At 31.2% G+C, this 25,120-nt stretch overlaps 2 protein-coding genes across 2 annotated transcripts; both read left to right on the top strand.

Moving 5' to 3' along the window:
* The first annotated feature begins 829 nt into the window (after positions 1–829).
* On the top strand, positions 830–3,232 carry LOC127736382 (ankyrin-1-like). Its single transcript, XM_052246893.1, has one exon. The coding sequence runs from the start codon at positions 1,313–1,315 to the stop codon at positions 3,212–3,214; it is 1,902 nt and encodes a 633-aa protein (XP_052102853.1). The 5' UTR covers positions 830–1,312; the 3' UTR covers positions 3,215–3,232.
* A 23-nt stretch (positions 3,233–3,255) lies between these two features.
* LOC127736426 (ankyrin-1-like) lies at positions 3,256–13,494 on the top strand. The gene is made up of 2 exons (XM_052246971.1): positions 3,256–5,214; positions 13,375–13,494. The coding sequence occupies exons 1-2, from the start codon at positions 3,256–3,258 to the stop codon at positions 13,492–13,494; spliced, it is 2,079 nt and encodes a 692-aa protein (XP_052102931.1).
* Positions 13,495–25,120: the final 11,626 nt, after the last annotated feature.

Raw genomic sequence — 25,120 nt, 5'->3', positions numbered from 1 at the left:
GTAAGATTAAATCACATTGTTAAAGTCTGTCGAATAATTGCAAAGACGTGGAAAAGGCGATATACATTTGAAATCTATTATAGTTTTTGAAATAGCACATATCTTTTTATTTTAAACTAATAGTTGTTTTCGTTATTTTTTTAATATATCGCTACTCATATATTAAGAAATTATTACGAAACGACCGTAGATGGATTTGGTTATTCTTTTTAGATCCCTTTTGACCATTAAGTTCACCAAGTATTCAAGCATTTATACATCCTTGGCTTTCATTTCTTTTATAATTTGACCGTTCCTGATGAAAGCAGATTCCTAAAAAAAACTTTTGACCAAATAAATAAAAAGTTATTTTCATTTTACATGTCCTTAATTTATATTGTACTCTTTCATTTTGTTCGTTAATTTTCTATTCTGATTTGGACCTCAGTAGTAAAATTATAGTAATAGTATGTTTGACTAATGTTTAACCTGTCGTATATTTTACGTGGATGCGTTGTTGAACATTTTCAATGCTTGTAATCTAACCATTGTTCAATATACATTGATGACAATAAATTTTCTTTGTAGATTAAAACAAATGAGGATTTGGTGATTCATAAATCCCAGCGAAATTGGGAATCATAGAAAAACACGTCAACAATTATAGTTTTCATTTTTTCAACTATTATTTTGAATTTTAAAAGTGAATTAATTATTGAGATCAACCATTAATTGTTAAATTAAATATCTAATACTATTATGTAATTCTGACATGAATATTGCAGCATTTCAAACCGAAGAAATTTCTGAATGGAAACAGAAATTTGAGAAGTTTCATGTGACTGAAGCTGCTACCAGATTAATTAAAGTGGTCAAAGACAATCAATGCACTATTATTACAGGTATACCTGGATCTGGCAAATCAGCACTTGCTTATCATGTAGCGATACACATGCAAGAAACGGAAGGCTACACAGTTCTACCCATTTGGTTACCATCAGAATTGATAAAATTGACGAAACTAATGCTAAACAACTTTTTGTTTTTGATGATGTATTCGGTAAATATTCTTTGGATGAATTCAACCTTAACTGCTGGGAATCTGAAACAAGACGAATTAAGATGTTATTGAAAAATAAAGTCATGAAAGTAATGGTGACATGCAGATCCTATTTATATGACAATGTTAGCGAAAGCTTATCTTCTTTATCATTTGCGCATTTTAACTTGCTATCAGACGAAATAAATAAAGTTATCTTTAGTCGAAAGGAAAGAAATCAGCAAGTTGTATCTTACTGATGATATTGTGAGTCATCTGAATGATGAAACTATCATGATGTACAACTTTTTCCCTTTATTGTGTGTTATGTTTAAAGGAAAGAAGATGGGGGATATTGATTTCTTTCAAAACCTTAATCAGTTTTTAAAGATCGAAATTGGAAACTTTAAAAGGAAAAAGGACGCAACGTTCATGGCTCTTGCACTCTTGGTTTTATCTAACAACTCGATCGAAAACGAATGTCTTCAGATTGGAAAAGATAAATACGATATCATGTTAAAAGATTTATTTGATGAAATTGATAACAGGAACTCTCCATCTAAAACTTCAATATTGTCGAATCTTCGAAATCTCAAAAACATGTATCTAACAGAAACAGAGTCTACATTTTGTACAAAACACGATAAAATTTTTGATATTATTTCTCACACTGTAGGAAACTTTATAATTGGCTGTATTTTAAGGCATGGAGAATCGTCGTTCATTAGAAGTAGGTGTCAATTAACCTCTCTCAATGAACAACATGATGTCTGTACCATAATGATTACAGATGAATTCGAAACCATGTATTTCAAACGTATATTGGAAGATACTGAAAACGGACATAACTGGGATGTTTTTGCTAGCATTCAAATGAAATTTGAAAAATATAGAAATTTGTTAATTCAATACTTAGAGAAGTCCCGTAAGAAATTGCCCTCGTCAAATACTGATTACACAACTCCATTACATGTCACTGCAGCCAAAGGTTATTATGACATTTCAAAATATTTACTCGAAAAAAAAAGAAAACATATAAGTTCATTGGATGATAAAAATAGGTCTCCTTTACACAATGCCTCCTTGAATGGTCATCATGAAATTGCCCACCTACTTCTCAGTAATGGTGCTAAAATTAATCAGAGTGACAATGAAAAATGTACTCCTCTGCTCGAAAGTTGTAATAACGGATATGTAAAAGTAGTTGAAATATTGTTAAAAAGGCAAGCAAATGTAAATACATATGATAAATATGGTTGGTCTCCACTACACTTAGCAGCGTCTGATGGAAACACAGAGCTTATTTTACTTTTGATGGAACATGAGGCAGATGTAAACTTTCAACTAAATAATGGAATGACTCCTATTTATATAGCTTCTCAGCATGATCATTTAGAAGCAGTAAAAATGCTGTTAAGTAATAAAGCTGACATAAACAAACCCGAAGAAACTGGATGGAGTCCATTACATGTTGCTTCTTATGTCAACCATAATGAAATAGCTAAGTTATTACTCGAAAATGGTGCAGAAGTAAACAGTGCTGATGAAGATGGTCGAACTTCACTATACAATGCTGCTAAACACGGTAATATAGATCTCATTCAAATTTTGATGGAACATGGTGCAGATTTAAATTTTCAAATGAATAATGGAATGACACCGATTTATATAGCTTGTGGGAATAATCATTTAAAAGCAGTTAAAATGCTGTTAAGTAATAAAGCTGACATAAACAAATGTGCGAAAACCGGATGGAGTCCATTACATGCAGCTTCTTATAATAACCATAAGGAAGTAGTGGCATATCTATGTGAAAACAGTGCTGCAGTAGTAAACCTTTCAAATAAAGAAGGTGAATCGCCATTACATCTTGCTTGTGAAGAAGGTCATGAAGACATAATAACATTATTATTAAAACATGGTGTTTCTATTGATCATAGCAATGCAAATGGAACTACCCCGTTTCATTTAGCTTGTTCAGATGGTAATACAAATATTGCAGAACTATTAATTAAAGCGGGTGCAGTAGTTACTAAGGTTAACGAGACTGGAAACTCGCAATTACTTTTAGCTTGTAACGATAGGGATAATAAAATAGCTAAGTTATTAATCGAAAATGGTGCAGAAGTTAACCGTCCAAATGAACATGGTCGAACCGCACTATACAGTGCCGCTGAAAACGAAATACAGATCTAATTAAAATGTTGGTGGGACATGATGCAGACGTAAACTTTCAAATGAATAATGGAATGACACCTTTCTATATAGCTTGTGAGTATAACCATTTAGAAGCAGTACGAATGCTGTTATTTTATAATGCTGACGTAAACAAATGTGAGAAAACTGGATGGAGTCCATTACATGTTGCTTCTCATTTCAACCATAAGGAAGTAGTAGCATATATATGTGATCACAGTGCTGCAGTAGTAAACCTTTCGAATAAAAAAGGTGAATCGCCATTACACATTGCGTGTAGTGTAGGTCATAAAGACATAGTAACACTATTATTGAAACATGGTGTTTCTATTGATCATTGCAATGAAAATGGATTTATCCCGTTTCATTTAGCTTGTTACTATGGTAATAAAAACATTGCAGAAATATTAATTAAAGCGGGCGCAGTAGTTAATGGAGTTAACGAAACAGGAAACATACCATTACTTTTAGCCTGTTACCATAGGCATACTGAAATAGCTAAGTTATTAATCGAAAATGGTGCAGAAGTTAACCGTCCAAATGAGCATGGTCGAACCGTACTTTACAGTGCCGCTGAAAACGGAAATACAGATCTAATTAAAATTTTGATAGAACATAATGCAGACGTAAACGTCCAAGCGAATAATGGTATGACACCAATTTATATAGCTTGTAGGGAAAACCATTTAGAAGAAATAACAATTTTGTTAAGTTATAAAGCTGACATAAATAGATGTGATGAAATTGGATGGAGTCCTTTGCATGCAGCTTCTTATTACAACCATAAAGAAGTAGTGGCATATCTATGTGATCACAGTGCTGCTGTAGTAAACCTTTCAAATAAAGAAGGCGAATCGCCATTACATCTTGCTTGTCATGAAGGTAATGAAGACATAGTAAAACTATTATTAAAACATGGTGTTTCTATTGATCATTGCAATGAAAATGGCTATACCCCGTTTCATTTAGTTTATTCCGATGGTAGTAAAAATATTGTAGAAATATTAATTAAAGCTGGTGCAGTAGTTAATAAAGTTAACGAAACTGGAAACTCGCCATTACTTTTAGCTTGTTACGATAGGCATAATAAAATAGCTAAATTATTACTCGATAATGGTGCAGAAGTAAATAGCCGTGGTGAAAATGGTCGAACACCTTTATATATGGCTGCTGAAGATGATAATACATATCTGATTAAAACTTTAATCGAACATAATGCAGACATAAACTTGAATACGAATATTGGAATAACTCCAATTAATGCAGCTTGTCAGTTAGACAATTTAGAATCAGTAAAGATGTTGATAAGTTATAATGCAGACGTAAACAAATGTGATGTAAATGGATATAGTCCATTACATATAGCTTCTCATTGTAACCAGAAGGAAATAGTTTCATATCTGTGTGAAGCAGGTTCCGCAGATGTAAATCTTTATAATAAGAAAGGAAAATCGCCGTTACATCTGGCTTGTAAAAAAGGGAACGACGATATAGTAAAACTATTATTTACACATGGTACTTCCATTAATCATTGCGATAAAAATGGCTTAACTCCGTTACTTTCAGCTTGTTCTTATGGTAATAAAACTATAGCAGAACTTTTAATCAAAAAGGGTATAGAAATAAGCCACTCTGATAGGACTGGAAGAACGCCACTATATACAGCTTGTCTTAGCGGTAATACAGATTTGGTCGAATTATTACTCAACCATGGAGCAGAAGTAAATAAGGCAGCTCAAGAGGAAACTAAAGAAGGCTGGGCACCTTTGCATGTTTCATCGGCTTCCGGCAATACTTGTATTACTAATTTACTGCTTCTGAATAACGCAGCCGTCAACAAAGAAGATAACAATGAACATACTCCTGTATACTACGCTACGAGATATAAATACAGTGAAATAGTAGAGATTCTTATTAGTCATGGAGCTATTTTAATCAACAGTGATGATAAAAGTTCGCCTTTGGTCACAAGATTAAAAAGAAAGAAACGTTGTGTAATTCAATGAGCATCTTGGCATAACACAAAATGAAAGGAATCTTGGTGTAGTTATACCTTTTGCTTGTTTAAAACATGTTAATATTGTATCTCTAAATCTTATTCAAATGTTCTAAATAAGAAAACGGATACTATGCAATAGATTGTAATTTATCATAAACAACATTTTTTTGATTGTTACAATAAATTTTGTGATTTTTTATAATCATGTCAGATTATTTTTTATAACTGAAGCTTACTCTATTCATTTTTAATATGTTTTGTAATGTGAACCTATAAACTTGACTGAAGAAATATTATCATAATTATTATTATTCTCTTATGGTTATGGCATGTTACCTATTTCTTGCATAAAGAGACATTTCTCGTATCACACTGCACGGAGTATTATACGAAAAAGTGATAAAAAAACTGTATAAATTTGATTGGCCTATCCAGCATCATGCGACGATATTAAGACATTTCCATTGGCTATTCGTTAGGTCATTGATAACTTTAAAGGTTAAGACGATGTACATTTCGTCCATGGCAACGGATATATGTGTTTTTTGCAATAATATAGAAGACACTCACACTTTTTACCAAGAAATCTTCTTCTTGACAAATTTTTATTACATTCTTAAGCGTACAAAAAGTTCAAAAATGTCTGATGTTAAAGTTTGATGCTGAAAAAAGACATATGACGTCATGCTGGTATGTGTGATTATATCAAGAAATTGCGGAATTTTTAATTTAACACAAAGAGTTCTGACCATAAGAGAAATGTTATTATCATTATTTTTATTATTATTAATATTATTATTATTATTATTATTATTATTATTATTATTTTTATTGCGTATAGATAGTTTAATTCTTTTTTCTGTATCAATACCCCTGGACAAGACGCGCATTTCGATTATAAAGGTCTCTTAAGCGACGCGTGAATTATTTGATAATAGTTTTGAAATTATATAGATACAGTCATTTTACTTTAAAAAAAGAACCAATACAACCACTTTAACGAATTCATTCCTTAAAAATCATAGTTACTTATAAATTACAACGAGTCTTCTTTTATACGGTTTTATAGAATATTATTTTTTTATATAGTAGCGTTTTCAAATTGAACATTTTTTACTTATAGGTTACTTTGATAATCTTTCGACCAATTGACTGGTTAACCGGTTGTAAAGTTGATGTCCAAAGACATTCTCTACAGTACATTACGAATGCATACGATAGTTATAAATAAGATTGAGAATGGAAATGGGGAATGTGTCAAAGAGACAACAACCCGACCAAAGAGCAGAAAACAGCCGAAGGCAACCAATGGGTCTTCAACACAGCGGGAAAATTCCGCACCCGGAGGCGGGCTTCAGCTGGCCCCTAAACAAAAATGAGTAATACCATTGCTGACTTAGTAATTTGGGATTCTCTCAAAATCAAATTTAACTCCTCAATTGAATTCTCGATTTTTAACAGAATTAACAGAGTGACTTTATAGTTGTACAGCATCTTGACAGTGATGAGTTTTAATGTATGAACGTGGATCTGACAATTGATTTGTCAATTTGATAATAAGAAATACGGTGATCAATTTTAATTGAACATTGTTATTCGGGATATTGTTACTCATTTATATCATATCTATTAGATTTGAAAATAGGTCAGATTAACCGGCTAGCATTTTTGAATTCAATATTTAGTCTTTTCAATGCTTTATCGGTTAACCGGATAACCGGTGTTTACACTTTCGGAAGTTGTTTCTTTAGATATTTGTATAATTGATAATATGTGATGTCAAAAGCGATGTAAATTTTGTTGTTTTTGTTATTCCATTCGAAGAGACAATAAGAAGTATTAACAAACCTTATCAATTCGAAAGTTGATCTTTGGTATATAGGGCAAACATCAACTTTTCGGAATCGATCTGGCAGACCTAACCACCCTTCCTTACGGCGTTATCTTCGCGATAGCGAAATACTGTGTTAGGAGTTAAACACAAAGACCTAAACAGGTAGGATAAAACATAAAGGTGATAATTGTCAGAATGGGTCAAAACAATCAGGTCTCTGATAAAACGTGTAATTATTAAGTTGAAAAAATGTGTGAATGATCGACCAAAGTCCGTTTTCAGAGACAAAGAAGCTTTGAAATGTATTATCATCTCTTCACGATAAATATGTTGTTGTTCCTGCGGACAAAGCTTCAAATAATATTGTTTCTGTATGTAAATCGTACTACTATGAGTGTCTTGTAAATGAATTAGGAATAAATTAGCACTCAGGTAATCCAACATACAAAAACATATCATTTGACAAGCAAATCTGAGGACTTACCTTGTTTGTATTGGATAACTTAGCTTCACAATATTCCGTACAAACAAAGGTACATTGCCGGCTCATCTACATGTTGTACAAAGGAATTGTCCATGAGATTGACAACAATTCTGTCCGCAGTGAAAGTGGGTCTTTAGGAATACTGTGAAACTGTTTACTCGCGTAGTGGTATTAACCATATGTGGATTCTAAAAAACTCTAAAGACCGTCTTGATAATTTTAAATCTCGATCTTTCTCTGAAATCAAATCCATCAAAACTTTTAATTTTTCTATCCTGTATACCACCATTCCCCATGTGAAATTGAAAAATCGTCTAAAAGAAATAATCCACAATGCTTTTCAATATAAAAATGGCAGCATACGCTATAAATTTATTGCTTTTGGATACCATACGGCATATTTTGTTAATAGTGAACAAAAAGGTAAAACATGCTACACAGAGGAACAAGTAAGTGATCAGTATGCTGGAGTTTCTCATTGACAACACATTTGTTGAATTTGAATGTAGATTTTTTCAAAAAGTTGTCGGCATTCCTTTGGGAACGAAATGTGCGCCTCTCCTTGCCGACCTCTTCTTATTTTCATATGAGTCGGAGTTCCTTCAGACACTTGTCAAAAACAAGAAAATCAAAGAAGCCCGGTCATTTAATTTCACATTCAGATATATTGATGATGTTCTTTCCATTAACAATTCAAACTTTTCTGATTGGGTTCCATTAATATATCCTCCAGAACTAGAAATTAAAGAAATAACTGACACGGCTTCCTCCGACTCATTTTTAGACATATACCTCGAATTTGACATAAGCGGTCATCTCAATACCAGAATCTATGACAAGCGAGAAGATTTTAATTTTGAAATTATAAATTTTTCCCACCTTAGCAGCAATATACCAACTTCACCTAATTATGGGATATACATTTCCCGACTCATTCGATATTCAAGAGTTTGCAGCTGCTACTAGGACTTTATAAAACTTCACCAGTGTCTGAGCAGAAAATTGATGAGCCAAGGTTATGTCAAAGAACGTCTTGTCCTTTTTCTATAAAAAAGTTCATTGGAGGATACCAAGACCTTGTTGATAAATATTCCGTATCAACTTCACAAATAATACATGATGGTCTTGAAGTATAGTTTCTATGTACTGACGTTGTTTATCATCTTAATTACGTGTTGAGTGAATGAGTGGTTAAGCTAGCTATAAAACCAGGTTTTATCCACCATTGTCTACATAAGGAAATGCCTGTACCAAGTCAGGAATATGACAGTTGTTTTCCATTCGTTAGATGTGTTTGAACTTTTTATTATGCCATTTTATAAGGGGCTTTCCGTTTTGAATTTCCCTTGCAGTTCGGTATTTTTGTTATTTTACTTTTTATTGATACCTGGCGATTATTTATTATATTTGACCAAAATAATTCAACGATTCTTTATTAGAGATACATGGTTTCCTAGAACCGATCTGATGAGTCGATCTTTTTCCAACTGGTATTTACAGATTGTTGCTTTTTTTGTGTTGTTACACAAGAGACTTAATTTTTCTGAGAGGGGGCGGATAAGCGCTCACAAACATAATAAGTATCAACACATTTATGTGCTTTTACCAAGCCAGAAACTTGTTATCAAGTGTTTGTTGTTTGGAGATTGGTTGTTGTCTGCCATATTTGTGTTTTATTTATTGTCGTAGTACAAACTTTTTTTGGAAATTTTCACTTTTTGCTATCCTTTTTTGTTTCTTACTAAATCAGTTTTGCAACCAGAGTTGATGTTTTTTAAATCTCATGAAGTTAATGTAAAAGGTCAAACGCAAATATATTTTAAATTCAAACGTGATGCAAATAAATGGAACTTTCTGAGATATATCTACAACAAATGCTACAAAATAAAATTTTTACCAGCATATATTGCAAAGGATGTCAAAACTAAATGTTTTATTATTTGTATGAAGAGACACAATTTCAAAATGGTGTCTATGTTAGTTTTTTTTATATTTTTACATAGAAAATGTAAATGTGACCTTGACCTCTTCACGTCGAGTAACTTTTACATTGCTTATCATTTTTCAGCACAGCTTAAAACAAAATAATTATCTAATCTGTAGTATACCAGTTTCTCAATATGTTTCATTAATTTTTTTACCTCGGCAAAAAACAAAATTTTGGCGCTAAAACCGTGTCTTTTCATTTTGTATCGAAAAGGATGTGTCTTTTGAAATATTAATAAGCTTTTATAAATGAAAAAACATCGTATACTTGCAAAGTCGACAAACCGTTCCATAACCCAAATAAGTAAACCAAGACGAAGGAGAGTTTTACCTTTTGGTACAGTGCAAACTAATATCAGTGTTATGCCCTAAGCATTCTCTTGATAGGATTATTCTGATAATAATGTGTGGTCTAAATAATTCTTAATGAAGTGATTGATTTGAATGTTGATTGTCTAATGTTGAAATTGGACAATCGGTAAAAACCATCATATTACTTGTCTTTAAAGAGCTACATACATTAGCCCTGTTCGTTATTAAATAGAGGTAGACAGTTAATACGCTTTGAAAAGTTACACTGGTTTATAATATAAAATAAATCTTAGCTAGACATAAATCTTTTTGTACTATTTTGCGCATCTCCTACACGTATTAGCACTTTAAAACGCTTCATTTCCTTGACAAGGACAAAGTGCAGTGCAAGACACATTTCACAACCTTTCAAGCACAAAGAAGCATTCGCGATATGGAGTCACATCCTGATAAAGCATGAACAGCAGGTAAAAAATTGGACATGACAGGGTTTAACATACTGCATATTTCGTATACAGAGAGGAACTTACGACCATCTACAATTCTTATGTGTTTGTCATTTACGGGGAAAATATGCACACACAGAATATGTATCCGGAGACTTCATTACAATACGACCCTTGAAGTTTTCGTTTTGGCTCCATGCTCATTTTAAGCAAACGCTGCATTAATAATCATTCGCGTATCTGTCTCTTCGTATGTGCTGAATAAATCTTGACAGTCTGCAACCCCTGCAGAGGAGATCTTCTTCACACCAATTGGGTTGATCATATTATGTGTACACAATGACACTTACATGTGTATGAAATAGTTGTAAATGTCACTGTCACCGGATTCAAATGACCATGATCTCATTTACACTTTGGTTCATTGGTCGACATTAAATTCACTTTATCAATTCCTTTTACAAGATACCATATGTAATATACCATGGTATAAAAAAACTGTTAGTTTTAAATGTCAATCTTTCAATAGGGTGTGTCTGTTCTTGAATGCATTTGATAGTTCAGTGAGCAGCGGTTTTTTTTTTCTTTTTTTATTTTTACTTATGTCTATTTTCTAGGGACTATAACATGTATAAGACAAGCATATTTTGTCTATAGAATGATTGTATGACTGGATGAGTAAAGCTTCCTTCTAGTTTTGATGATTTGTTAATCATACAATTTTGGTGAGAAAGTGGAAAGATGAAATTTCAAATAAAAAATGGTGTCACTTTTGAGGTAGTGTAACAGATACTGAAGTTGAAAGGTCAAAATTTTGCAATATATAGAATAATTATAGGTTTTCATGTCCGTCTGATAGGGTTCCTCTAACCTTGAATTCATTTGCATGTGTCATTGATAAAAGATACGTTTTAAAGGGATGTGTTATTCCTCAGTATCAGAAAGAGTGAAAAGGTCAACTTCTTTTAGTCTATGGAAAGGTTATAAGTTGCATATGGTTGTCTGTTTTTCCTTGGTGATTTTGTTTTCTTGACCTTGTGTTTATGGATCAATGATAATATTAAGTTTATTGGAAATTTGATCCTAAAAATTAAGAAATTTCAACACAATAACTTTTGTTCTAATTTCTCGTAATACTGTTGGAGTTGCTTATGGTGAATTTCTATCTGAACCAAATGTTTTTCATTATCTTCTGAGTTATCTCCTCTAGACCAGATCGTTGTTTTCTTTCACGATAACAGTGAATGTCTCAGAGTACAGCTTTTAAAGTTCTGTCTTGTTCTTGAAATTTGTTTTCATATATATTTGTTTATTGTACAATACAAATGTGTCTTAAGGTATCACAAATCTTCAAAAATTATACAGTTTTAAAAGAAGAGAATTCTAAAAGTCCTTGATTTCACAAGTACCATGCTGTATCCATGTATAAAATTGAGAATGGAAATGGGGAATGTGTCAAAGAGACAACAACCCGACCGAAGGATAGAAAAACAGCCGAAGGCCACCAATGGGTCTTCAACACAGCGAGAAAATCCCGCACCCGGAGGCGGGCTTCAACTTGCCCCTAAACAAAAATGTTTACTAGTTCAGTGAAAATGGACGTCATACTAAACTCCAAAACATTTAAATGAACTAAAATTAAAAAACATACAAGACTAACAAAGTGTATCCATGTATGTTCAAGCATCATAAGTGTAAGGAATATTGATACATATGAACAAATAGTGGTACCCATCGACACAAAACATGAAAAATTTGGCACTAGTAAGGCTACATCAAGTTTAACTTAGTTTGTTGCCTCAATTTTAAACGAATAAATTCCATAACCGTCCAATGTGAGACAAAAGCACAGTTTTCGACGATTTTTTCATAGAATAAAGTTTCACATCTCGGAAATTTCATATCAGAAATTTACATAAAAACAAACGTTTATTTTAGATATAAAAAAAGTCACTAGAGTTTCATGTAAAAATCTCAAAGTGTTTTTGAGTTATTGTCCGAAAACTGGGAATTCTTCGTTTTTTTATGAATAAAGTCTTAAAACTCCAAAATGTAAAATCAGATTTTTTTTTAAATCTAAAGGGTACTTTTGTCAATTTATATAAACAATTCACCGAAGTTTCATGAAAATTACTAAAAGCATCTTTAAGTTATAGTCAGAAAACTGGAAAATCTCCCATTTTTTATGAATAAAATTCCATAACTAGGAAAAGTAAATTGTAAGATTTATAAAAATCAAAATGAAGCTTTCGTCAATAGATATAAACAATTCACCAAAGTTTCATGAGATTGGTTAAAGAGTGTTTTTGTGTTATTGTCCGAAGTGTTGACGACGGACGGACGGACAGACAGAAAACGGTTTACCATACTACGTCCCGTAAATGGGTATATAAAAACCAGTGGAATGAAGAATTCCTTTTCAATTTATTAACATCCAATCAGAGAGGTGTGGCCATCTTTTTTTTAACATTTTTAATGAAACTTTGGTCTTCAAATTCACAAAGTTAAAAAATATGAGGGTGGAAACCTTCTTGAATTGGATATTAGAATCGAAGAAAAAAGAATTAACTTAGTTATTATTTATGGGCCAAATGTATACACTCCTTGTTTTTATCAAATGGTGGCAGACATTATTGAGCAACGTAATTACCAGTCTTTTATTCTTTGTTGTGATTTTAACCTAATTCAAAGTTTCAATCTTGACACTCATATTTCTGTTAATATCAACAACCTAGAGAAAAATTACTACAGATAATGGAAGAGTATAATCTAGTTGATCCATTTAGGGAACTTTACCCCATATGAAAAGGTTTACCTGGAGGAATTAAACAATCTCGTTTTGACTTTTCTGAATTCCTGATAATATCTTTCACTTTGTTAGTAATGTTAAAATTGATAATAGTTGCAGGTCTGATAATTCTCCAGTGATTATATCATTCCAGATTAATGAATTTACAAAAGGCAGAAGCCTTTGGAAGTTTAATAACTCCCTTTTTCATGATACTGACTATATTTAAGAACAGTAAAAAAACAATATGCCATCAAGATATAAAGAAACGAAACTTATCAAATTGATAACTCTTAAACTGAATTTACCAAAATCAATTACAAGAAAATGCACATACAGAAGAAAATCTGGAAGACCAGAAAAAGGCAGAACTAAAAACGTATAGACTAAGAAGGTACGGGGAAAATATATCAGGTCAAGAAGTCAGTTGATTGAAGACGGAGAACAACGTTTTTATTAAATCAATAGAATAGAAATGATTTTTAATGAGATTGTACAGAAACTTACATCAGAAAATGGGTTTATAGTAGAAGAACAAAAAAAAATCTCAAATCAGACAAAGATGTTTTATGAGAAATTTCATAAAAAAAAACAAGATTGTTTGAAAAAGTGTTGATTTAGCAGGAGATATTTCTTATGCTAATATATCTAAGTTAAGCGAGGATGAAAAGCAGTTATTGGAGGGGAATAATGGTTGCTCCGAATCAACTGCAGCATTTAAGAGGATGAAAATTAACAAGAATCCAACTTGGATGGAGAGTTGTCTCATTGGCACTCATACCACATCTTCCTATGTCTATCTGATGGTTAAACTGCAGATTTTTTTTATTTTATTTTCAACTTATATTGGTAAATTAATAAGTTCTGACCAAACTGGTTATATTCCAAGTAGATATATAGGGGAAAGTGTCGATTAATATATGATATTCTTCATTTTACTGACGAAAATAATATTCCAGGAATTCTGTTGGTGATTGACTTTGAGAGGGCGTTTAATTCCATATCTTGTTCCTTTCGTTATAATACATTACGATATCTTAATTTTGGTGATTCAGTTATATCCTGGGTTCAAACTTTCTATAACAATATAACAGCTACAGTGACACAAAACTGTTTTCTGTCTGAATTCTTCATTGTAGAAAGAGGCTATAGCGCCAATGGTGCTTCTGTAATATATTTTTAATTCCAATTGAATAGGTTATTTTTTAGGAATTATGTTGCAATGTTAGACGCAATTTATTTTGTATTTACCTGTCCAACTTATTTGTTCCACTTAACGTTTTTGGAGATTTGTTAACAAATATGTAAATTACATCTTGTAAGACCTTTGTCTAAAAGGCTGCACACAACGAAAACAGTAATGAATGATACTTATTATTTAGTCATATTCAATCAGGCAGACATAATATTTTAATGAAGCAATCATTTTGGTTAATACTGAACACTAGTTATTAAGGTTTGACACTACGTAGTTCAAGGAATAGTTCAATTAAGAATTGGAAGAACGCTTTGGTAATAAGTCTTCCTATCAATCAATCTGTCATTGTAAGAATTCCCCATCTTTTTTCAAACTAATAAACTTTTAAATATTTTCACCATCAATAATTCTTAATGTAAATATAGAGATAATTCAAAAAGTAGAAAGGCGTAAGCTAACGAAAACCTTGTTGTAATTGAAAGTATATTTCTGTATAACTTTATTTTTTCTTCCCTAGTACTGTTATTATTATAGATTGGTCTTATTAAGCTCATCTTTTAAAGAAATAAAAAAAAAACCAGAGTTTTGTACTGAGTACACTTTTACGGCAATTTATATCGATGTAGTCAGATATTTTATTTACATATGATATCTATATATATGTGTTTCGAAATATCAATAGAAAAGTACTTACACATCACCAAGAGTTGTTTAAACACTTTTAAATTTAACAATTTCTTGATCGCCATTTTGTGGAAGTTTTGGTGAACATGTTGTATGTCTTATTGGAATAGTATTTAAACGTTTTTAAGGTATTTATCAAATGTTGTTTAGCATAAACAAAAGGCTATTATATTGTATGTATGTATGCTATGTATAAGCCTCCTTTCATTAGGAGCACCACCATGACAAATAACAAGATAATAAAGCTTGTACATTTTGAAGGGAAAATGAGAAGTCAGTTTCGATAAAACTTTCTTAAGATTCACGATTTAAAAGGGAAGAGGAGTGACAGAAACATACTCTTGTCCTTTTTGACACCGGTTTGAACATTTTTAAAATAAATATTCAAGTTGACCTTCGAAATAAATCAATATCGACTAAAGAAAAAATACAATCGTTCAATCACTAATTCTTAAACAAAAAAAACAAAAAAACTAGGAAAATAACACACTTCACCAACATGTTGTAAAATAAAGTGAAAATTTACAGGATTTGATATAACATCATAAGTATTGTTATTCATATCTCCTTCAGTGGAAATGAGCGTATTCATAAGTTGATAGGATACTAATTTTTAACGCCTATAAGCAGTTAGCATTATAATTTCTGTATTACAGAAAATAAGAAAAAACTAAAATAAATAAAACAGCATTAAATCTCAGTACTTAGTGTGCTACCATGAGGTAACTATGTGTATAACATGTGTAAAAAGAATCAAATCATCTTGATTAAATTTGAGTTATTATGTCTGTTTTTTTACTTACTTTGGAAATTAAGCCCAATATATTTGGTGGCAGATTCCTGTTTGATGTACATGATCTGACAGCGGTCAACGAACCTTGACACAATTACATGGCTGTCTGAGTAACATTTTTAAACATTTTTTTTAAGTAGATAATCATTGCATTGGTAACAGATCTATAAAATCTTACATCTGACTTTCTTTATTCGACTGACTTACATTGACGTCGAAGTTCACATAATGTTTATAATGTTTTTATTTTAGTAATAGTTTTATATAATGACTTCAAACCACTGTTAGTTACTTTTAATGACATTATAATATACGCCTAAGATATAATTTCTAAGCGAAAGATTTTTCCTAAAGTTTACTAGCAATGTTGTGTACTTTATAAATTTCATCTTGAAATTGGATATCAATGGGTTTTTTTCTTTTGCACGTTTCAGTTTACACAGCCACGTTCATTAACAAAGTATCAATGATCGTTGAACTAAAATTCAAAATTTTGCACCTGAAATTAATTCAATTTTAATAAGATTCCTATAAATCTAATCTTGAGAGTGCTTACACCAATAAGCACAGGTTTAATCGTGCTGCAAAAATCAAAGCTAAGTTCAATAATTATTCCATATATGAATAAACAATGAGAATGATAATGATACTTTATATAGCTGTTAATGATTAAGTAGAAACATACTTTTTTCCGTCCCTTTTTTGTTTGGTGATTCCTTTATATTCTTTTTAATTCAATTCAACTTTGAAAATGTCTAATGATTTTTTTTTTACTGGGTGTAAATAAAACTGACATGTTTGTCTGCCAATTTCCATTTTTATTTAGCATACCTAGACATTTGAATTTAAAAAAATTGTATTACAAAGTCAAGAAGATTTTTTTTTTATTTTTAAGTTTAAGTATTTTCTAGAGCCATTTTGAAAATGTTATGTATTGGAAAGCAAAGAACAATATAAAAATATGATGAAGTAAAAATTTGAAAATAATTGCTAAAGAAGGAGGTTGTGCATTTTAACCTAAAGTTTGAAATTTTACTTAATAGTGCAATTCAGCAGCTGGAAAAAGAAGTCATAGAGTCATGTAAAATGCAAATTTTGTGAAAGTTCTTTTTATATGGGTTTTGCCTTGAATCATGATATATGATCCTAAAGACAATTTTAATATTATATGTACGTGTAGCTCCCTATTCAACTTTACACTGTTTTTTATTTTATATAACTGCTTAGCTAGAAATTTCATCCCAAATAGCAGTTTTTATGAAGAACAATCTTTCAATGCTCCTTAGAACTCAGAGTCACATATTTTGTGCTACCAGGAAAGCATCTTATCTCTGAATGTTGTTCTTAATGTCTTTTATACTTCAGTATGTTCAGATAGTTGTTGCTTAATCTAAGTATTTTCTATTGTAACTTGATACCACATAATTTTCATTTCCCAGAAAGCACTTGATTCATGATGTTTTTTTCATTGTGAGCTACACAGGAAAAAGTGCCACGCATGTTTAACATATATTTTACGTACGTAAAACGTGCGTTTGAAAACTCATGGGAAATGCATATTTCTTACCCCGCATGTAAAACGCATACGTTTCAAAAATATGCGTAAAACATGTTTGTAATCTGCTTCATTTGGACTCTGTTGGATAGTTGTCTAATAAGCATTCATACCATATCTCTTTATGTTATATTGACCACAAATCTCCTTTTGACAGGCAATGTCAGTATCAAATTACCGCCAAACTTTTCATCTGTCTTTAAATGATAGTGTTATTATCCTATTATATAAAAAAAAATCTGTGATATGATTTTCATGTTTCTGGAACCTTTGACACTAAGATGTTTAGAAAGACAATGATATAAAATATTTGATGGAATAAAAACCAACACACACAATATTTGGTCTCTGTAGTTTCGTTGGCAGTAATACCACAACTACTTTATAAAGACGGAAAAGGTCAAAATTGTCTTAAATGAAGTTTGTCGATGTGTTGTATTCGGCAATCCTTTGTAAAATTTTACTCATTGTTGAACTTCCACAAATACATTTATTAACATATGCATGTAATATGAAAAGGAGAACCAGCAAAGTGTATTAAATGTTTCATTTAATTTTAATTCATTTACAATTTTGACTCTGCAAGAGTTGTGTACCTTGCAGGTTTAATAATAGGAAATCTCTTGAGTCATCCTCATATTATCTTTTTAAATGAAATTAAAAAAAATCTGATTAAGACTAGAAAATGATATATATTTTCATAATAATTCAATTAATATTTTTTTTTCCTCAAGAAACATGTCTGCAGCAGAATCTAACTAAATAAAAACTTCCAAAAAATTGAATTCAATATATTTATATTTAAATCATTCTCAAGACCTTACAATAAACTTTATAGATTGTTGTCACATAAAATTAATAACAATTGAATGTTCTATGTTTTAAATGTCCCTCTTCTTGAAGGTATCTTAATCTGAAAAGAAAAGAATTACATTCATAATCATACATTTAAACTTAGTTTGATTTATTTCCATATACTGGAAGTTCTTTTTTGTTTGTTTTTTTTTTTAGAACATTATGAAATAACCTCAGTGACTTTATACATGCTTAGTCTGTCTCCCTTGTGATATAACATCTTTTATTAAAACTGAAAACCAAACTAAATATTTTTGTTATACACATCTGACTGATGAAGTCTTTACACTGAATCCATTGGATATTATATGTGTACTGATTGATATTTTAGTCTTAGACACATGATTTGTTATTAGTTGTTATTGGCTTTGTACTACCTTTCAGTAACTGCGAGTACTCTCAGATCTGTACTTTGTGTCTTTTGTGTTTTTGTTAGGGTTTTTATGTGCTTTGTATCGATCTGATGAAATAAGCCCTATTTAACTGATTTTTAAAGTGTGTTCTTATTTCGTACTGTTGCACCACTGTCCTAGGTTAGGGGAAGGGCTGGTGCTAGCAAACATGTTTATCCCCGCCACATTTTGTATGTGCTTGTCCGAAATCAGGAGCCAGTAATTTAGTGGTGTCGTTTGTTGCTGTATATCATATTTGTTTTTAGTTTATTGTTTTGTACATACATCAGGTAGTTGGTTATCTCGTTTGAATTGTTTTACATTTGTCATTTTAGAGGCTTTTCAATGCTAACTATGCAGTATAGGTTTTGCTCATTGTTGAAGGCCTGATAGGGACCTATTTTGTTAGTTGTTAACTTCATTTGATCTCTGGTGGAGAGTTGTCTCATTAGCAATTATACCATATCATCTTATTATAGTTAGTATTAATCAATATTTGTAATAAAAAAAAAATATTCTAATACAAAATGTAAACACAGCTGATCTTTTTACTTACAAAATCAAGCAGTTTCGTAAGTGCTGTGATCATAAGAAGTTAGTTTTCATTTAACTTATTTATATGTAAGGTATGAAACAACTGAACTTTACAAAAATAACCTGGTAATTGAAGACATCAGGTTAAACTATAGCACCATGTTCGAAATAACAAGTGTTGTTTTTTTCCTCACTCCGAATCTCGCATATATATGTGTATGAAGACTTTTTAAAATATTATATACATATACACATACCTACAGAAGTCCATTATATAGAATATATCCTTTGGTTTTGCTTTGCTTTCCAGACTCCTGTAACATGTGTAACAAAAATAAAGTAAAATGAAGAAACCTCACATTTAGAATGATTTCATTTTCATAGGTCATTTTGTATTATAAAGGTACATTTTTTGTACAAGATAAAGATCTGTTTCACTCTGACAGTGTTTTCTTTAAGGTTACAATACACCATTAGATTTTATGGGCGCAGCCATTTTATGAGCATAACATGGTATTCAGAATTAAGAGTATAGCTAATCCTGATTGGTTGATATGTGCGCCCGTTATTTTTTGTAATTAGAGACTTCGTGCATTCTGCATTATACCAAAGGCCAAATAAATTATTTTCCTTAGCCCTAACGGAACTGAGATGTCTTTTAAACGCTAGGATGAGACACGTATTTTTAAGTGCAAAATTGATAGGCATGGGAGATAAGTACAAATTACGCTAAGAAAAGCAACGCGAACCTATATTTTTTGGACCAAAAAATACTGTCCTAATAACTTTTCTTTAATTCTAGCAAGGTTTCGTTAAAAAAATCAGCTTTCTAAAGTCTGTATCTCGAAAAAGGCTATCATTGTCGCCTATGGGGAAATTAATTGTTTATTATAATCTATACAGCGTCGACATTTCTTTATCATAGTGCTCAAAAAGTGTCAAAAACAGTAATTTTACTTGATATTTGATGTGAAACCGTATTTTTTGGTGACAAATGAATTATTGATTAACTAGTTTTTAAGCTATAGTCTGTTTCATATTTGTATAGCGTTTTACCTTAGAAACAAGGGTGTGTTCGACTTTTGACTTACTGTGGAGAGAATATGTCATTTTCTGAACTTCTGCTGATTTGTTTGTAAAAAGCACATACACGTCTAGAGTTTGGATATACAAATCGATTTTTAAACATGACAATCTCGATCCAAGTGCTGTTATCGAAATTACCAAATTCAGTGAAAATGTACAGAAACGATCCCCTTCGAACATTGAAATGTTCACTCGAATGGCAGACTATAAAAATTAGAATAGGCATGACATTTCGTTGTTAACGAATAGTTTTCGATGTTTCAACACAAATATTTACACATTTTTCATATTTTGTAATGCTATAGTCTGTTTCAAAAATGTACTTTTATACGAAAATGGTTTCATTTAAAACTGTTGTTCAAAATTCACCGTAGTAGTTACATATTGGATCGGTTTTGGTATCAATATAATCAGTACTTGATGACATATAAAGAATCATTGGAGAAAGTGGACATTATCTTCAGGCCCTTTTTAGCAGTACCGCATTTACTAAAAAAATCAGAAATTTTTTTTTCACATTTTTTGACTGGGGTTACCTCTGATAAAAAATTGTGAAAATTCAGAGAGTAATGCCAGAACGTTTTGAAGATGATTTTTGTGTGGCATATATATTTATGCATCTAACGAACTATGAATTGCATGATTCTAGAAAGTATTAAATAGCGTATAGGTTACAATACACCATTAGATTTTATGGGCGCAGCCATTTTATGAGCATAACATGGTATTCAGAATTAAGAGTATAGCTAATCCTGATTGGTTGATATGTGCGCCCGTTATTTTTTGTAATTAGAGACTTCGTGCATTCTGCATTATACCAAAGGCCAAATAAATTATTTTCCTTAGCCCTAACGGAACTGAGATGTCTTTTAAACGCTAGGATGAGACACGTATTTTTAAGTGCAAAATTGATAGGCATGGGAGATAAGTACAAATTACGCTAAGAAAAGCAACGCGAACCTATATTTTTTGGACCAAAAAATACTGTCCTAATAACTTTTCTTTAATTCTAGCAAGGTTTCGTTAAAAAAATCAGCTTTCTAAAGTCTGTATCTCGAAAAAGGCTATCATTGTCGCCTATGGGGAAATTAATTGTTTATTATAATCTTAAAGGGTTTATACATGGTGATGCCCCCATGCATTTGATTTAGACCCCCATCCCTTCAACAATTGCTAAGGAAAACTAGATTCACTTAGATATTTGATTAATTAAAATATCCTTTTTCATACCTTTAAAAAAAACCTAATTTGTTTGATTTCATAATATTTTATAGAAAAAATGTAATTTTGTTCTGGCCTATCTCTAGATAATATTAAGTATGAGGCTTTATCTGAGCATGTTCTACCATGCGATTTTCATATTCATATCTCATCAACTTCCATTTTTCAAAATACTTATATATTTTTACACATTATGACCATTGAAGAAATGTTTGTTACGAACTACAAATCAGAGCTTCCTAAGATATAGTATCAAGTTTTAAATGCGGAAGCTGCAAAGTGTGATGCATTTTCAAGTTCATTGTTCATCAACTTCCTGCTTATAGAATACTTATAATAGGGGTATCTTTATTTACATTAATAATTAAATCAGAATTATGTGTTAAATCTGTTATTAACACCTGTTTACTTCTGATTAAACATGTTAAACAGACAGAAAGTGAATGGTTGTTTACTTGAGCATGTTATAGCTCTTCAACGTTTTCGGTCCTTATTTATCTTTGGCTATCAAATTTTCTGCTGTCGGCGTTCCTGATGAAGGTAAATTCAGAAAAGCGCTTCGGACGCATGCAATTTATAACGTGTTGCTTTCATTTTTTTACGATATTTGTGGTTATCTTGGGTATAAAAAAGATCTGTGGTCAAGTATTATTCTATCAATTCATCTATATCGGTGTCTTATGTGTTAAATCACGACAATAATTCTTCAATTGATGGTTTAAGGTCAACATACTGATTTCAGAGTATTTATCATAAGCTTTGTTATAGTTTAGTTATAATCAATCAAACATTTGCAATATTTCAATGAAGCGATAATTTTTGTAAATAAATGATTCAAGTCTTTAAGGTTTAACATCACAGTAGTACAAATAATTGTTCAATTAAGAACTAGAAGAATGCTGATTGGTCGTCGGTTTTCTAATTAATACATTTGATGTAGCGATCAATGTATGAACATGTCCATTTTTTACACTATAGATATAAGAAGATGTGGTATGAGTGCCAATGAGACAACTCTCCATCAAAAGTCACAATTTGTAAAAGTAAACCATTACAGGTCAAAGTACGGTCTGCAACACGGAGCCTAGGCTCATACTATATTTACTTGATTTTCGCCAAATTCATTCATAATGTTATGACAGACATAAGGACGTCTCCGGGTGCGGGAGTTTCTCTCTGCATTGAAGACCCATTGATGGCCTTCGGCTGTTGTCTGCTCTATGGTCGGGTTGTTGTCTCTTTGACACATTCCCCATTTCCATTCTCAATTTTATCCCCTGCTAGCTAGTAAATTTCTATATTGCCTCGCTAATCCTTTGTTTTGATTGTTTGTATGCGATGATGACTTTGATAACACCATTTTTAAACAAAAGAAAATGTTCTTTAAACAGTGTGCACGTTGACGGCAAGTGCCTAAGGTATTTCCTTTTTCACCTGATCGAAAGCTATTAAAAAACAACAAGGTTAATATTTCATAGTCTCTATTTTGAAAAGGTTTAGAAAACTGGTTTTAATTCGAATTGAGGTAGTATTTAAACATTTTATAAGGTACGGAATTAAACTTATTTGGCAGAAAATTCTAATTTTTTTAAGAGGAAGAATGTATTTCAATCATAAAAAAATGATATGTATCTAAACAAAAAGGAGCACCCCATTCTATTGAAAAGTTACAACATCAAGTTCCCGTCTCCTTTATGTGGGACAAAATTATTAATTTCTTGAAACACTTTTGATCGGTTTATTATTGAAAAAGAGAAGAGTGACAGAAACATAGCATTTGCCTCTTCGCCAATTTTACACATATTCGAATGGATAGCCATTTTTCGTTAATTATGCAATTTAAAGATATCTAAAAATGTTATTCTGTATTATGTATGAGATGTTTTTTTAAAATTTGAAGTAAATATAGTCTATAATTAATAAGACATCTTTGTATATCTTTATAATATATCTTTTTAACGAATTAGGAGATCTTATATAGTGTATAAAATATTCTATTTCTGTTTAAAAATATATTTTCAACATGTGATTTATGGGATTTCTGTAGAGTTTATAAGATATAATTAAAAGAATAAAATACGATCAAATTCTGAAAAAAGGTTATCCATGATTTATCGTAAATCGTAAAGTAGATTTAAACCAATCTTTGATGGACAATTTATTATGTGCTGAAAAAAGAGGGACGAAAGATACCAGAGGGACAGTCAAACTCATAGATCGAAAACAAACTGACAACGCCATGGCCAAAAATAAAAGGACAAACAGACAAATAATAGTACAGATGACACAACATAGAAAATTAAAGACTAAGCAACACGAACCCCACCAAAAACTGGGGGTGACTGTATGGACATCTTTGGAAAATGCATGGTTACTGACTAATATTGTTAAGCCATATGTTTAACCCTAACCAAACGAACTTTATTTTATTAGATGCACTTTTCGACAACTTATTTCTGTTCATTGCTGCATGGGTACAACATGTTGACAATTAAAACACAAATACAAAATGTTGACTATCTGGTGAAAGTTAAAAGGATCAAATGTATAGATAAGTCAGGACATTAAAATTGCTCCTTGGAAATATTAGATAATATTGAACTTGAATATGATATCGATACAACTTCATGTTACTTGGTTACACTTGGTTGCATCAGCAAATATAATAAAAATAAAATATAACTTTTGGACCTTCATTGGAATTATATCATATAACAAATGGAAGATGACTTTATATATTGATTCATCACCAAAAAAAAAAGTAACCGGTCATAAATAGATATAAAAAGATGTGGTATTAGTGCCAATGAGACAACTCTCCATCCAAGTCACAATTTTTAAAAGTAAACCAGTATAGGTCTTCAACACGGTGCCTTGGCTCACACCGAACAGCAAGCTATAAAGGGCTGAAAAATTACAGGTATAAAACCATTCAAACGGGAAAACCAACGGTCTAATATATATATAAAAAAAGAGAAAAGAGAAACATTTATGAACCACAACAACAAACGACAACTACTGAACATCAGGTTCCTGACTTAGAAAAGATGCAAACAATTGCAGCGGGTTTAAACGTTTCAAAATGTACCAATTTTCACACTTACCTGAAACAATAGTGAAACATCACAACAAAGGAAGACGCACTATAAACATCAATTGAAATGGCTTAACTCAATCAAAAGACATATTAAGACAAACAAATGAACATACACTGAACGAATAAATTTAATCTATGACACAATGTAAATACATAAATCAATAGAATAAAGGGTAAGATGTTAATCAATATCAGAAAGACAACCATAACCTTGGGCAAAATGCCGCCAAATAAAATAATGTGCATAGGTAAATGAAAATAATTTTATTGTAAGGTATACAGTAATGTAATACGGAAATATTCGTTCATAGTTCGAGAACAGAAATGAAAATTTATATTCATACCACACACTTATCAAAGCTGGTATATATTAATAATTAGAGACGAGATATAACACTAAATAAGTAAACATTAAATAACAAAAAAGCAATAGTATCAAAAGTTCAAATTAACACGAAAGTACGATTTGAGAGTACTCGCAGTAACTGAAAAATTGTTAAAAGCCAAAAACTATTAATAATAAAAAATCATTCATCAGACATTGTCATAGACTAACATCAAATAAAACACATCCCAGGGATTTAGTATTTTAACGTCATGGACAGTCAAGGAAGACATGACTTGTACAATGCCAACAATAAA

This window comes from Mytilus californianus, unplaced genomic scaffold, assembly GCF_021869535.1.
Source record: "Mytilus californianus isolate M0D057914Y unplaced genomic scaffold, xbMytCali1.0.p SCAF_30, whole genome shotgun sequence".
Lineage (NCBI taxonomy): Eukaryota > Metazoa > Mollusca > Bivalvia > Mytilida > Mytilidae > Mytilus > Mytilus californianus.
The sequence above is the reverse complement of the archived record's forward strand: the minus strand, read 5'-3'. Positions and strand labels throughout refer to the sequence as shown.

What these genes read in the sequence shown, in the direction of transcription:
- LOC127736426 (XM_052246971.1), top strand. Translation starts at nt 3,256, where the DNA reads ATGAATAATGGAATGACACCTTTCTATATAGCTTGTGAGTATAACCAT. An exon ending in GAAAGAAACGTTGTGTAATT is followed by an intron (nt 5,215 to 13,374) that starts CAATGAGCATCT and finishes TGAATTTACCAA; the next exon opens with AATCAATTACAAGAAAATGC.
- LOC127736382 (XM_052246893.1), top strand. Translation starts at nt 1,313, where the DNA reads ATGATGTACAACTTTTTCCCTTTATTGTGTGTTATGTTTAAAGGAAAG.